Here is a 16,841-nt window from a genome sequence, read left to right as displayed (position 1 = left end):
CTCAGGAAGAGTTTCTGTGAAACAGCTGTGAGCCCCTGAAGAAACACAATAGCTATTCACAGTTTAGGATGTTTCAAGCCAGTCATGGAATTAAGCCGCAGAATTCCCCTTAATTAAATAGGGAGTTTTATCATGTGAGAGGGTAAGAGTGCACACGCACTTTGCCTGTTTGCGTTAGGACCGCTGGGGCAAAAGTTCATTGTCCTCACGTGGTTAAAGCTATTCAGTCTGGCAAGGCCAAGGGTGCAGTTTCTGAGAGTCGTGAACTGTCCCCGCAAAAAAGCCAGGAAATACCAGATGGATACACGGCTGCATGGCCCAACCAACAGTCCAGTGCTCTTGATAACAACTTATTTAATCATCCTGGTTTCAGAGCTGAGGAGAGATCACAGGAAATGCCTAGGGAGCAAATTTGGAGATGGCCCAAGGAAAATGGACCCACCCAAGCCCTGCCAACTCTGAGAACAGCCTCAAAGATGGAGGGACTGTAAATCAATGTGTGTTGTGGATAAAGGCAGCAAGACAACCTCAAGCTGTGACCTGACTCACTCGGGTATTCCTGATTTCTCAGAAGACAAAGATGGCTTTGGCCTGATTCCCTTATAGTTGGGAAGTTGAGAGTTATTCTGTTTTTTTGTAGCTTATAATTGATCATTAAAGACAAAAAGCACCTAATAAAATTCCCCCCAGTAAATTGCTTCTTTACATTGAAATTAAAAACGTCATGAATTCTGTTTTGTCTACAGCATATTGTTCAATGCTCTTGCTATTTTCAAAGGTAGAGTCCTATTTTTTCCTGGTATTTTAAAATACACTACATGAATATATTACTTTGTGCAACATTAAATATTTACATGTTTTTCTTTTGACCCTCTTGTATCAACAAAATTCAGTCTTATCTCTGAACCTTGTAAGATCAAGGACAGAAACTCACTCAGGAGAGCACTGGGGGTGGTAGGGAGAAGGAGGGAGGGAAGGAAGTTGTAACCAGAGATACAAAACTAGAAGCTGGGCAAGAAGCCCTTCCTGAAGCAAGGCGGGTCCTAACATGGAGGAGAGCTGTTGGGAAGGTCTACAGAAGTGAGCTAAGATGAATAGAAGTTTGGATCCAGTGGGAATCTGGCAACATCTGGTAATTAGGCAGTCAGATGAATCACCGCGAAGCATAAAACATCTTAAAGAACCACTGTTATACATCCAGATAGACAAATAAAGGCAGAATTCCAGCAAGAAGGCATCTGTTGCACGTCTAATTCACAAGTACCTGCTCTGCAGAGAACAGCCTGGGCAAATCATGGTGCAGACAACATCTCAGGGAACTTGGTTGAGGTGGCTGCAATCAAGGAGCTCTGAGAAACAGAGCCCATGGGTAGCACTCTCAGAGACACTGGTGAGCAGTCTGGTCTCCAAACATGGAAACCCAGTCCCTCTAAAAAAGAGGATGATCAGACTGGCAGAGCAGACTTTTGAAAACATCATAAAACAAGATCAAGTCCAGACTAACACCCACAAGATTATGTGGCAAGAGGGCATTAGGCCACTGAGGAGGAAACAGATGCTGTACTGAGACTTTTGTATCCAAAGATGGTCGTGCACCCTTCTGCTCTGGAACCAGGGACCGGTGACAGGGAAAAGGTTGGTTGTTACAGTGGGACTGGCACCTAGCAACTAGCGGGCAGCAACGTGAGTCTGCAAGACCAAAGGACAACATGCAGTGATTTGTTTGCTGGATGTGAAGGTCACATGAAGGGCATAGAGGTTCTGGATCACCAGGTGAGAAACACTGGTGAGAAACCTCCACTTCTGCTCTCAATGGGGAGCAGAAACACCAGGAACAGGGAAGACAGGTTCCAGAGGCAAAATTTAGAACCCTACAAGGAAAGATGAAGACTAGGTCTTCCATGTAGCAGTGCTCGTATAGGCCTCACAGGACTGTAAACAGACAGAAATGCAAAGGTGTTTGGCTGAAACGTGTGGTTCACTTTTTCATTAGGGAGTGGAGACACTTGTATACGAGACATTAGATATTAGAAATGAAGCTTGTACTGAAGGGACAGAGCTCACCTGAAACTTAAGGGAATCAACCTATTAGTACTACAAATGCAGAAAGTCATGAGTGAACTTCTTACTGAGGAGTGGTGGTGCAGGACAGGTAGAAGGTGGTGGCTACAGAATAGCAGCACACAGTGGAGACTGAGCCATCTACTATTAAAGAAGACAAAGAAATAGTAAAACAGGAAATGAAGTACTGTCCTTTAAACAGGGCTCTATGAATTGAGCCAAAGTAGTGGTACACATGCTTCTACACAAATGCTGGAAGCCTAAGAACTAAGATGAACTAGAATGCCTAGCCCTAAAAGGCAAACAAACAAACAAGGATCTACATGCTTAGGAACTTGAAGGAAAAATTGGTGAGAGATGTAAAAAGAAGATACAGGATATACAGGAATAGTACAACAGCCTATGGTAGTGATGTATGATAGAGCTCTGTCTAACGTTACACCAAATTACTAAACTCATCACCTCAATCTCCGTAGGGACTGACCTTGCAGGATTGCACAGGAAGAATATAGCATAGGATTCCCCGACCATTATCCTGACTGAGACACGTTAGAAGAGATCAGAGAAGCTGCAGACTCAGTCAATATACAGTAACAAGTGACTTCACTTACCTCTATGTAGAGTGGGTGAACATCACATCAGGGCATAACAGAGATATTGGGTACTGTCAATGACTGTTGATTGCAGCCACTACTTAAGGAGTCTTAGAATCATAGAATTATTTGGATTGGAAGGGACCTTAAAGACCATCCAGTTCCAATCCCCCTGCCATGGGCAGGGACACCTCCCACCAGACCAGGCTGCCCAAAGCCCCATCCAGCCTGGCCTTGAACACCTCCAGGACAGGGCATCCACAGCTTCTCTGGGCAGCCTGTGCCACTGCCTCACCACCCTCTGAGTGAAGACTGTCTTCTGAATATCTAACCTAGATGTACCCTCTTTTAATTTAAACCCATTCCCCCTTGTCCTATCACTACACTCCCTGACACAGAGTCCCCAGCTTTCCTGTAGGCCCCCTTTAGGTACTGGAAAGCTGCTCTAAAGTCTCCCTGGGGCCTTCTCTTCTCCTATGCTAAATAACCCCAGCTCTCTCAGCCAGTCTTCACAGGAGGGGAACTCCAGCTCTCAAATCATATTCACAGGCTTCCTCAGGAGCTGCTCTAACAGGTCCATGTCTTTCTTATGCTGGGGACTCTACAGCTGAATGCAGTTCTCCAGATGGAGTCTAATAAGAGCAGACATTGACCTGCTAGCTGTGCTTCTTTTGGTGCAGCCCACGATAAGGTTGGCTTTCTGGGCTGCAAGCGCACAATGCTGGCTAATATTAAGTTTTTCATCCACCAGTTCATAACAGAAGCCCATAACACAACATGCAACTGGTGATTTTGCTGGCATGCAAGCTCTTTTGAAATCTTTCAACTGAAGAGCCATTCCATAACAGTGACTTAATTTCAACAATCCTATGTAAAACACGAAGGCAAAAATGTCCTCCATAATCTCAACTTCAGAGGAGACTATATAAAAAATAAAAGATTGCTTAAAAAAATCCACACCTTTAAAGGGTAATAAAAATAATTTTATCTCCACAGGCAGTATGAATCCTCCCTTAGGACAACAGAAGAGAAGCCCTGTAGTACTGGTATCAGAAGGAGCTTGAGAAAAACTAGCTACAAAGGACCTAAAAAGATGAGAAAGGTTAATTTTCAAGATGTGCCTCTGAGGTCTTTGAAATCTGGTTGTTGAAAATGTGCAGAGGTTAGCGAAGTTGGAATATGAGGAGAATTCTAGAGTGGGCTTAGATCACTAGCTCAAGATAGGCGTGGTGAGATGATGTGATTCCACCTAAAGAGAGATAAAATAGTAACATCTGTCCCAACAGATCCCCATCTGTATGGCAGAGGGAAATTCAGAAGGCACCTAAAGCACAGAGTGCATCATGTCCATATATATGATTCAACAATGGAAGAATCATTTGAACAGAGGTGAAGCATACCAGCAGGGTAGTATTCAAAACATTCTAAGTGTGCTAAGTCAAAAAAAAAAATCTAACGGAGACCTTTAGGAATTTTTATGCATTTCTCATTTCATTTCGAGAGCTGAAAATACTTTATAAACATTAACTTACCAAGACACATAAAATAGCATGCTTTAAGAACCAAGTCACAGCTGAATTAGAACAGTTACCTAATAACTGCCTTCAAATGCTCATTAAGAGCACATCATTATCTATTTCAGTGTAAGACATGAATAGACTTTGGGCTAGCTAATATTTTAACAGAAGAAGAGGGGGAAAAAAAAACAGATAAGCTCTTACTGACTAAAAAGCATCAGTCAGGGCTTTAGATTTTCTCTGTCTTTGCTGGCACTCCCCTACTATCATTCTGGACTCTGAATCAGCAGATGACTCAAAAGGTAAAGACTCTCACCTGCTGCGTTCCCAGTAACGTTCCTAGAAAGGCTTTGTCTGAACACACATCTGGTATGTCCTTGCAAACAAACAAAAAAAAAAGGGTAAAATCTGAAGAAATGGAGGCTCTACCTAGTAGGAGGAGACAGCAATACTACAAATGAGAATCCCATTAAGAATGGTTTTGCTAAACTGATCACCATTTTCTAATAATTGTTTTGTAAAGATATATAGAGAACAGTAAGGAACTCTAGACAGTGACTAATATTTCCTGATTTCCTATGAAACCAGCAATCAAAATTTTACACAACATTTACAGTAGCTAAAGATTATGAAACCCTCTGAAAAAAAGTACTGCTGCAAAACAAAACAAAGGGAAACAGACAAAGGGAAGGAAATAATAGAGAAAAACTGTATGGATAATAAGCTAGCTGAGGAGTTCAGTCTCTTGGTACTTTTCCTTCAGAGATTTATATGATTTGCATGACCCCTAAAGAATTCTGTAGTCAGTGTCTCTCGTTCATACTCAGCAGTTGTATGGCTAAAGCCAGTATCTAAATACACCTGAGACTGTATAAAAAATGAGTGAGACACTTCTTAAAACCTTTTACTGAACTTGTTCTAACTACTAACTGTGTAAGACAAAACAAGATCAATCAGTGAATATAACTTAGAAAAAGGCAGACTGAAGTGAATGTCCACTGACCTTCATGCTGTGACTGTTAACAATCATAGTATTGTAGCTACTTTTTCTATCCTGCTGTAACCACTTTTTAATGAAATCATATCCATTTATTTCATGAAACTCAAACATATGCTTCCAAAATATGCTCAGAATATATGTTCATCCCAACTGAATGCTCTCCTTATGACTTGTTTTAAGAAAGGACCCAAACCCTCTATGACTGAACAACTTACTAAACTTTCATGATTACTTTGGGCAACCAAGAATTTAGGGCCCCAACCCTACCTCTATTAAGTTTGATAATGTCACACTTGCTTCTTTATTTTGTTAATTTCACAAAATTATGCAGACATAAACTAAAAGCATGTAAACAACTAAACCTAAGATTTACTTTATTTGCAAAGTCTCCTATGTATTGTTTATTAGCATATTTTTATTTTTACTTTAAATAAACCACAACATGTAGAAATCCAAAAAGCAATTCTAACCTGGATGGTCATTGCTTGAACTCGTTACGTATTTCCTGTTTAACCAGGCTGGTTGGAGAGCAGACTTGATTATTCCAGGAAAATACCAAGACACAATAATTCACTCGGAACAATAGTGAAGAGAACACTGGGTCCCTGACAGTTCTTGAACTGCTTGTGATTTTTTTAGCCTAAGAGGCAAAAATCTTACAGATGTTTTAACGCTTTCTGAGTGACTGGGCAGTTTTGGCTTAAGGCATCATTGCAATTGAGAGACAACCGAAGAGCTGATAGAAAAAGACAAAATACGAAGATGAAAATTAGCACTAGGGTAAGTTTATTAATCTGACTGGAGAAAAAGATTTTTTAAAATTTAACCTTAAAAACCCAAAAAGCAACTAAGAGAAATACCAAGATTATCTGGATTATATTTTTGAAATAAAGAGGATTACCCTCATTAATAAATGCACATAAAGCTTGCCTTTTCAATAATTATTTACCTATTGTTACAGTACATTATAAATTGTTTTCACTTAATTACTTAAGTTTTAGTTTTTTTGAGTCAAGTACATTTTCCACAGTTTGTTCATCCCCACTTAGATACAGAGCAAGATGCTTTAAGATGCCAAGCAAGAGTCCAATGTCTGCTAGCAGCTCCATGATTTTAAGCAATACAAAGGTCACATACAGTGGCAATGAAGTCACATCAGAAATTTATGACAACATCTGCAATCTAAAGATGTTTTCCTAGGTAACTACGCTCATGAATCTGTAATTGTACACATCATGAATTAAGCTAATTTCTTAACTGCATGATCATATTATTCGACAGCAAACCCTGTAGGAAGTAACTCACAAAAATTTACCTATGTGCTACGTAGGCAGCTGTCCAGCTTAATGTGCAGTGACTGTTTCTTAAAAAAATCTTCAGAAGAAATTGTAACAGGAGCACAGCATGCAATGGCTGCTGAACTTTCCTGCAGGATTGATTTAAAAGAAAAGCAATTTGGTATCAACAGTTTTGTTGTATCTTCATTTGCTGAATCTGTTTATTATCATCAATTTAACATTTAATGAATTCATACTTATTGAGATATTAAGTTAACATTAGTTGGGAAGCTCTAAGAAGCACTTGTTTAATATATACACTACAGAAGCAAAGTTTTAAGATGTTATAGGGAATAAAGACAGCAATATATACTATCACATATCAAGCAAATGTCAGGTATAATCCAAATGCAGCAGAGATGTCATTAATTATTCTATTTCTGACATCTATGGACAGTTTGAAAGAAATCAAAAGCAAAAGATGAAGATACAGGTGAGCAAGGTAGATCACAGTTTAAGCTGTGAAATTACTCTATTAGGTCTTTTTTTTTTCTTTTTTTTTTTTTAAATTATTTTTTAAAAATAAAACCCAAATCACTATTCCACACAGTATGGAAGCAGTAAGGAAGAGATACACATTATTAGCTATAAAGATACCTGTTGCTGAAATCTAGCCCTTCCCAAATGGATGGGAAAGTCTGGTCTCTGCCTATTCCCCAGGTTCAGTCACCACAGTGCTGGCAGGCAAGTACCCGATGCCTCAAAGAGCATCAGTTCAAGAAGTGCACTTGGCATCCTGGGCTGCTGGAAACCATCTACAGTCACACCACAAGCTAGCCTCATGCTGGTCAGCTGCTGTGTGACTTATCTTTCTGCTTTGCTGTTAACTGCTGTTCACATTTTTAAACAGATTCAGATACCATCTGCACATTGCCAAATGGCCAAGTTTAATGGATGCCTGTAGTTACTGCTCTACTTTAGAGTCCAAAGTACTTCATTAACCACGCTCATAACTTTCTGGAACATCCTTCCAGCAGTAACAGTTTCTCCTGTATGCATTTATTTTTATTTTTTCCCTTTTTTCCCTGCAAAGTTTGAACACAGCCCTTAAAGTTTATTATTTTTTTTAATTACTATTTTTCTTTTAAGAGCCGAGGAACAACTTACAGACAATACAGCTAACTACAATCAAAAAGCCTATGCCCCCTCAAAACTGTCACGAAGTCTAGTAGCCTTTTTAAAATCGCAATCTGACTTGTTTCCCCCTCTTCTGAGAAGCAGCAACATGCCTTTGTAGGAAAGAGCTATTACTCCTCTCTTCCTCCGTGAGCTGATGGCTCTGCAATTCAGCTCTTTATGTTCCCATCCTGCAGCCAGCAAGGAGTCCCAAGAGTCTCTTTTAGTACCACTATTTCCTACGTGAATGTCCCCATCTTTAAATAAATAAATTTGGTTCATTTCCCCCTAATTATATTAGTTTGCAATTTCCAAGTGAAATACTGTTTTGCCCTTTCCTTCTTCCCCTCTCCCCCTTCCTTTCTCTCCCCACTCCTCCCAGTTGTGCCAAATCACTTTGTCCTCTGTCCTGACCGGTAACTACAATATTCTTCAATTTATAAGAAACAGAACAAAACAGAAAATTAAAGTTAGCATATGCTTGTGCTCTTTCCAGATTAATAATGAAGACAGAGTGGAACTGTTCCCAGCATCAAGCTCCTGGCACCATATGCTTTGCTGTCTATCCCTACATTGCTATGTATGCTTGTTTTTTTTTTAATGTCTTCTTTAAACAGTATTTATATTTTTCTCCCTGTAAGATCGAGCCTTTATTTTGGCTACTGTGAATTCATGACAGAATCAAATGGTACACAGACACGCAAAGACTACATCTCTTCTAATTTCTTCCAGATAGGCCGTATTTTTCTAATTTGTCTCAAGTTTGAAGAGTATCACTGAAATAGTCTTCAATTTTTCAATGCAACAGCATGAATTTCACACAAAGAAACAAAACATGGATGAGATTCAGTTATCCCAGGAAACCTGGTTCAAGCTCCTGAGAAAAATCCAGACTTGTCCTTACTAATACCCATTCACTTGTAAAATTAAACTAGAATGAAGACCAAAAAACTGATTTATTGTTAGCATTTTATCCTCAGCTTTTGTCAAAGGACAGTGGTACAACAGACAGAAATAAACCTCAAGTTTTAATAGTGAACAGACCAAAATTATATACGACAGCTTAATGTATAAAAAGCTTGAGGAACTGACCCCTGAGCTCCAATGAAAAAAGGATATGCACAGGAGATGGAAACAAGGACAGGCTACAACGGATGCATGTGGAAGTACTGCTCAGTCATACACGGTTGCCATTATGAAAGCTAAAGGTCAGCTTGAGTTGAGATGTGCAAGAGGTGTCAAAGGCAATGAGAACAGCTCCTACTGATACATTAACAATAAAAAGGATGAACAAGGAACATGCAAGCTCACTGATAAAATGATAATTGCATGTACAGATAAGGTTGAGGTACCCAATGCCTTCTTTGTCTTAGTCTGACTGAAATCAGCTTCTGTAACATGAAGAAGAGATGGCTTTGGGTGTGGGCTGAACCTAACAGCAGCCTTCCATCATCAAAGAGGAGGTTACCCAGAAGAGTGAACACAAACTGAGGTCCGTGCCTGAAGGATGAAAGGCAGCAGTCATTAATTGAAACAAGAGAGGCTCTGACTTGATGTAAGGAAAAGATTGTTCAGTATGAGGGGAATTAAGCACGGGAAGAGGTTGTTCAGGGAGGCTTCAGGATCCCTGTCCTTGGAGGTTCTCAAGGAACACCTAGACAAAGCCCTGAGCAACCTGGTCTAAATTCAGTGTTGATGTGGCATTTAGAAGATAGTTGGATTAGGACCTCATGAAGTCTCTTCCAAGTAGAAAGATTTTACAGTTCTAACCTGAAGCTCTTTTCAAGAAAGCTCCAAGCTAGTAATTAAAAACAAAACAAACAACAAAAAAAAAACTCACAACAAAACCCACTACTGGGATGATAATCATCTTCAATTTTGGCCTACATAAAGTTTCTCTAGTTAGTTAGAATTAACATTACATTATCAAGCAAACAGTCTTGGTGCTCATATACTGCTGAATAATTAATACTCTACTGAATTGGTTATTACCATTTTAATGATTCTTTGAACTTAATGTTTACTCCACGAGATACAAAATACTGATTTCTTCCCTCTATGGTGGTACATAATTTCTAAAGCAACATGCAAGTAACATACTCAGCTTTTCATCCTTTAAAAGTAAACATGGCAGGAATAATGCTATTTTTCTATTTAATAGAACAGATAACAAAATTTTAAGTCCATTTTTCTTTCTTTTTGAGAGAGAGAAACTGAAATTTTCCTTAATATAAATGGCCTAACTACATCACTTGTATGCTTCTAGTTTTTTTGGCCGGCAGAGGTACAGAAGTAAAACTAATCAAATGTGTTCATTTACCTTTAATTTCAGAGAGATTTACAGACTAATCCCCAAATCCTCATTCACCAGTCTTTGCAGAAGCAAATTTCTTGAAATGAAATTGACTAGTTGCCTAAGAAAGGACTATTAACATGAGAAAGGAAGACCAAGTACTTCCCAGCTCAAATGTTTCACCTTCACAAGTACGTTTATTGTGTCATCTAATGACAATACAACAGGCAAGAAGTCTATTTTGTTTTTATAACTAAGCCGTGGGTAAAACGGAACAGACTGCATGGTTTATTTCTTCTTACTTTTTTGTTTGTTTTTAAAACAACCCAATTATATTACACAACATAAAACTCCAAAGCTACTAAGATGCTCTGTGCAATTGCAAGCATTCACAGCACTAAGGTGACTTGCTCAATGGGATTAGAGTGGCAAATGAAGATATTAAGAAACCTAAAACATCTTTGTGTCATAACACTTCTCCTGATGATTCTTTGGCCTACTGAAGAAAATAATTTCAGCAGTAATTAATGTTTACATTTTCTCACATGCACAGAGAAAAACAAGATATGTAAAAGATGCTTAAGTTTCTCTAAGAACATTTAAGTCCTTAAGTATTTACACAAGTGATTTACTACTGGAATGTAATGTACGTAGCTGCAGGTACCTCAAAACTCTGGCCACCGCATAAGCTCAGCTGCTTCTCTACCTATGTTTAAGTAAAAGCTTCTTTGGATTCCTACAGGTTTTCAGCATCTGGGGCTATAGCATGGGCTCTGTGGATACAGGAGTATCTAATGATCTAAGTTATATTTATCCTTAACTAGAGTCTTTTAAAATGGAAGACTGCAAAAATGTTTTAGCATATTTACCATTTAATTATTTATTCCTTATAAAGTACTGAGGTGTTTTATACATTCTACATTAATGGAAATTAAAATTGCTTTGAACACGTCAAGTATGACAAAATATTGTGATAGCACACTAAGTTAATCTCGACCTTTTCTCCGTCTAGCTTCTGTCCACATTGTGCCAGCAACAATGTTAAAAGCAAGAATCCAACATAGTTTTCCTAAATCACACGGAAGTGTTTGCTGTCAGAACTGTGTGACCCACTTCACCATACACTACCTATGGTAGTCGAACAGGGTATGAATTATGAAATGCTGATATCTGACCAACAGGTCTGGAGTTGTCAGCTAGCTACTATACCATGTACCTTGTAATACCTGTCTTATCTGTGTTGCCTTTAAGGTTTGCTCCATAGGGATAAAATACTTTAATTACGGATTTGCAGTCCTGACATTTAGTTGCCAACAGACTACTTAAAAACAAAAAACAGGCTTTATTCTTTTAATCCTTCCAAACAAGTAGTTCAGAAGCAACAACTAGAAATGATAAAACAAAACATTCATGAAAGGATGCCAATACTATGAACTCCTTGGCAAGCATGAATACACCCATCCATAGTACGTATCACCTTCTGAAACTTTCTGTGATCTGGCCCCATGATCAGACTATGCTTGCATAGTAGTCAAGCAACTATAAATAGAATTAAAAAGCCCATTACTCAAGGAAACATCCTAGAGGAAGGTAATACACCTCTACCTGTAACTGCAGAAAGGTTTACTGTATCTTTGTTTAAAGTACAGATCACAGCTGCTGGGGTTGTCAAAAACTATTGTCTTAGTTTCAAGATTAAACATTACATCAAGTAGTTATTGATGTTGGCAGAAATGTTTTACTTCTTGTTTTGTTCAGAGGGGACCATGCAACCCCATAGACATATGGACATATTCCTTCTATTCAAAGAAAGCTGTGAGATATGTATCCAGACTGAACACATTCTTTAACAGGAGTTACGCTAAACTCTAATACTTCGCAAAAATCAAAGTAGATGTAATTACTCTTAAGTGAACACTGTGTTGTAAAATAACTATCACAAACTATTAGGTTTACACCCAGAATGGGCCCTCAGATAGACTGGTGTTGGGTAGATAGAAGGATACAAGTGTGACAAATACCAATAAATACTGCAAGGAAGTAAAGACATCCATAGCAATATATTAAAGTCTAAAATTTAATATATTAAAATATATTAAAAGAACTTTCATCTGTGGGTCTGAATGAGAGCTTTGATTTTTTCAGCTGATGTTAATGCCTACAATGAGTGGAATTTACCTTTCATTCTCAAAAATGACATCAGATTTTTCACCCTTTTTGGTCATCCTGTGGTCTTCGTGACTGATGTCAAAGTAGCAGGCCTGCATGGTGAAGCTCTCTCTAAGATAAAGGGGAAAAGGCTGTCACAGGTCTCTCGTACATGGCCTGGGGAATCAAGTCTGTAGATCAGAAGGCAGCTCAGAATCCAGATCCAGTCAAGCTTTACACATTTTCCCCATGCACTCATTACCCCAAAGAAGCATGTTGCAATATCACACCAGGAAATAAACACCTATTCTAGGTTCCTAATACTAGTCTGCTATCTAGAAAGCAGCTGTGATCCTTGATGTCAAAAACAGTAGTCTTCGTACCCTAACCAGCAAGCGTGCACAGAATATAAGACTGCTGCTGTGAATACCCATCAGCTGGAGTGGTAGAGCACAGAGCTGTATCTCGAAGTCCACACACTGCTGGAAATTCCTGTCAAGAGACATTATGATCCGTTATGACAGAAGTCTACCCACCAACAGTAAAGATAAGCTCTCTAAAAAGATACACCAAAAATTATTTCACCAAAAATAAGCCATAGCCTGTACAAAAACAACCAGATGGGAAAAGGATGCAACTTACATTTCCATAACGACTAACTGGAAATGCTTTGTAAACACAGCATTAACAGAATATGCAATATATCATTGTTACTACAGTAGCATCCCTAAATAGCACCAATGGGATCTAAGCCTTGTTATAAGATGTACTCTATAAATGTATATGCAAAGACATAAACCATACTTTAAAAAACACCTTTCACCTATTACAAAATATCATCTACCCCAATTGACTACAACACAAGGAAAGAGAACAGATGGTTAGGACGGCAACTGTAAACAAATTTTACAGATAGCTAAACTGCTCCTCATTATATCGGTTTTGAGATCTTCTGTTACGCCTCCACAATTTACAGTACGTAGCCCCCTTAACTGCCTTGTAAAAAAGTCTATAGACTCCCTGATTCGAATCAGACACCTTCCCTATCAAGCAGAGTTTCTCCTTGCTCCCTCTGTTCTTTCAGAAGGCATGGGAAAAGGCTTACCTTAGCTACTGCATGAATTAGGAAAAGTCCAAACAAAATCACAAATTATGTAAAATTTACGGTAGTGGTAACGATTATGTTTCTCTGATGTCTTGCTTTAATGCACCCTCCTTGCACAATAGTACCTGAGTGAGTCTTGCCTGGTATCTCAGACAGCCTATGCGATTGTGCCTCAAGTTTCTCTCCTGTTACAGGGTAAAGGGTGGCAGAAGAGCACCTGAACGTTATGTCCTCATTTCGATGTCATCGTTCCCTATCCTTTTTCTGGAACTTTGAGGAACAATTAGTGGTCAGTTATGAAAAACTATTAAAACTATTAGCATTTTCATTGTTCCTCTTTACCAATGAAAACCTAAAAGGTTAACTACTACCTTATAAAGAAAATTGATCTTTTGTTAGCTACGAAGTACATTTCTAGGTGGTGATCACCAGCAAAAAGTTGAAAAGCACTATTCTAATTTAAAAGCTCAAGTCCTATCTTTCAAAAAACTAAATATGTAAGAACTCCATCATAAGTCATTAATATTACCCCCCACAGCAAAAGTAACGTACTTTTTAAACAAGAACCAGACGTATGCCCAAGCCCAAATAGGACAGGTACAACTTCAGGACTGTACTACCAGGCACCTAGCAAAAATGGTGACAGCAGCTATGACATGCAGAGGGAAAACAGAGATGAGTGGAAGCAAAAAGCACTATTTATACAAATAGGATATAGATACAGAGCAGTGAAAGGGGGAGGTTGATCTTAGCATTAATTTTTAGCCATTGGCAATGTTACTGCATGGAAGGGCTAGTCCTTGCTAATCATGTAGGGAGTGTAATTTCCATGTTGGTCCTCACTTGTGCAAAAGGTCTAGACCATCATTTCAAAGAAAGTCTACCAAAAAATCATGATTTATACAGAAATTAAATATCTTTGTGGACACGCCCTCCCCATACCCCCCATCACTACAGCTGTGTTTGCCTTCAAGGAGAGGAATAACATTAGAATGAAGCAGTTTGCTAAGAAGAGGTTAAGAAGAGCAGCTAACAGTTTCTGTACTATCTTTCAAGGTTTAATACTGTTTAGGACATTATACTGAAGTCTAATGCAAATGAATTTAATTTTTTTTTAAAAATAGCATCATGACTAAACAGCAGGGAAAAGGTCAGAATCAGAGGTTAAGAAAGTCTTCAGAAAACCTGGAATTGTTTAAGCAAGGTAAAGTAAATATCATAAACCAACACGTTAAACACAGAAAGTGAGGCAGATCAAAACAGTGGTCAAAAAAGTAGCTCAAGAACAATTTTCAAAAAGGTATAAAAGCAAGTGATAAATCCTTTTTCAAATATATATCAAGAGTAAAAAACAATCCTGAGAGCAGGTGTCCAAAATGCAGTACAAAAAGAATGTTCCTAAAGATGAAGGTGACAGCACAGAAACTAGACATTCATTATTTCCATGTTCAGTGTGGGAAAGTTCAACAAGCTCTTTGTAGGGACCTCACTGAGAAGCTGTCTCAAATTCAATGCCGCAGGAAATGCTAATTAAAAAAAAAAGAGGAGCGTTGCATGGGAACCACAGGCCTGTAAAACCTTAGCCAAATTTTAGAATCTATTCTAAAAAACTGAATCAATGAACACACGCAGCCACACAAACCACTGAAATCTTGTGAAGATGTGGAGTACACTGTTTTCCAGAAAAGCCAAGTCTTGGATTTTAATGAAGTTCTAAGAAAGTATTATTTCAGTACTCTGAAACATCCATGAAATCAACATGAACGTGAACAATTGGGAAAATCATTTAAGACAAAGATGGCTTTATCATTGTCTTAACATATACACCCGTAACTTGAATTTTATGCATGTCTCATCTTCTTCTCACAGAAGCAATGAAGTAAACCTCAAAAAAAAGGAAGCCAAGCCTGTCAAGAAGGACTAAAACTTATAAAATGGCTTCCACAGTAGATGCTACTAAATACCTGGGGGACGCCTCAACCTGGAAAAAAAAAGAGTTACAGGATTTGCAGTAGACAGCTACACAATGATGAGTGGCATGAAGAAGAGAAATATGGATATACTGTCTACAATTCCTTCCAGTACGAGAACTAAGGAGCACCTAATGAAACTTCTACTTGGTGGTTTCCACAGAAGTCTTCACACAAGGTGCACATATGCTCAAAAACCTGCCACATGACTGGATGCTAAAGCTCGCTAGTATTCAAAGGGAAACTAGATAAATACAGGAATAACAATTCCATAATGGAATACCAAGGGCAAAGCTGCTACGTTCCTTGCTAATGATACCTGGTGGCGGGACTGGAAGAACATTCTGCACAACAGGCTTGCTCTGTCCTCTTCTCCAGGGGTTTTATTACTGGCCTCTGTCATAGAGGGAATACTGGCCTCAACAGCCCTTTGATTTGACTCAGAATTGTTATTCCAACGTTACTTTGCTTTCTCTTTCAGAAGGATACAAGTGTATAGACCACATTAAAAATAACAAGTAGAAGTCAACAGCAATTTGAGAGAAAGAAAAAAAACTCTCTCCTGGATGCATAACAGCAGTATTAAATAGAGAAAGCATAATGTACACAGTGGACATGTATCCGCTTTAACAACACTGCTTTGGGTACTGCTATTTCACAGTAGTTTTTCTTATAATTTCAGCAGCCCTTGTACGCTATGATAAAAGACAAATCATGCAGTATGTGTACATTTGAATATGCATCTGAAACCTAATAAAGGCAATCTTTACCAAAGAAAAAAAAGGATGCATAAAAGATCTGTAACAGAAAACAATGAGGGAAGTTAGCATAATATTTAATTGCGCACTTTTAAAGTGAAGTTTGATTAGCAGTCTCCTGACTTAAAAAGGTTCTCTAAATTGACTTCCCTCTCAGGGCTTATGTGACAGCTGATTTTAATACCATCAGCATTAGTAAATGTAAAGCCTCGTACAGCATGATGCTGCTCTTCCTTGATTGTAGTTGTAAGTTCTGCCCATCCAAATGAATGCCTGTAACATGACATTTATAAAAGTATACTTGTTACCTGGTTACTTGCATTCTGTGGAACAGTGATGACAGTAATTGTCTAAGGATTTTCACCGTAATTTTACTTACACAATTGCCTGCCAACACTTCAGGCAATTCAGTCTTACTCTTCTGACCACTGAGCTGGGTCTCCCCGCCCTTGATCTTCTCCTCCAACACCATTTCCTATTTCTGAAGTTATTGTGGGAACACACAATCTTAGTGGACAGCGTATTTCCTAACATCTAGAATCTAGTGTTTTTTTCAGCTGCCTTCTCTTCATCAATGGTTTGAAGTGGACATCAAAATTTCCAGAGACTTACCTAAAGCGAGGTAAGCCTGGAAAAAGACCAGACTCTGGAAGGAAGTTGTAAGAAAGTATTCCTTTCTCCCTTCACTGAGGGACTAGTCTGAAGCAGATATTCTAAACAAACTTCAGAAATAGGCACAGCAAATACACCTTAAGTACAGTGATGCACATCAGCATATCCTTCTGAAGAGAAACAGGGTTAATATCTCAAGAATAGCACCCTCCATACAAGCTTATGCTGTTTTCAGGACTGCTCCTTCCTTATTTGTCTTTATATCAATAGCAACGTGCCTGTAAGCATAAAAACGCTGCAAAGACTGCCTCTCCATCTAGCTGTACACATA

General features: G+C 38.6%; 1 protein-coding gene across 12 annotated transcripts in view; it reads right to left on the bottom strand.

Moving 5' to 3' along the window:
- CTNND2 (catenin delta 2) overlaps positions 1–16,841 on the bottom strand; it is a 645,658-nt gene that overhangs the window by 194,407 nt on the left and 434,410 nt on the right. For 6 of the 12 annotated variants that reach the window (XM_080578781.1, XM_080578780.1, XM_080578773.1 and 3 more), the window contains one exon: positions 12,096–12,197. The exons of the other annotated variants lie outside the window; for them this stretch is intronic. In XM_080578781.1, the coding sequence (XP_080434907.1) occupies positions 12,096–12,197 (102 nt within the window). The remainder of the gene's footprint in view (positions 1–12,095; positions 12,198–16,841) is intronic. 12 annotated transcript variants of the gene reach the window in all.

The sequence above is a fragment of the Anser brachyrhynchus genome (genome assembly GCF_964034855.1).
Source record: "Anser brachyrhynchus genome assembly, chromosome: 2".
Taxonomy (NCBI): domain Eukaryota; kingdom Metazoa; phylum Chordata; class Aves; order Anseriformes; family Anatidae; genus Anser; species Anser brachyrhynchus.
Note: the sequence above shows the minus strand (reverse complement) of the source record. Positions and strands in the feature narration are given on the sequence as shown.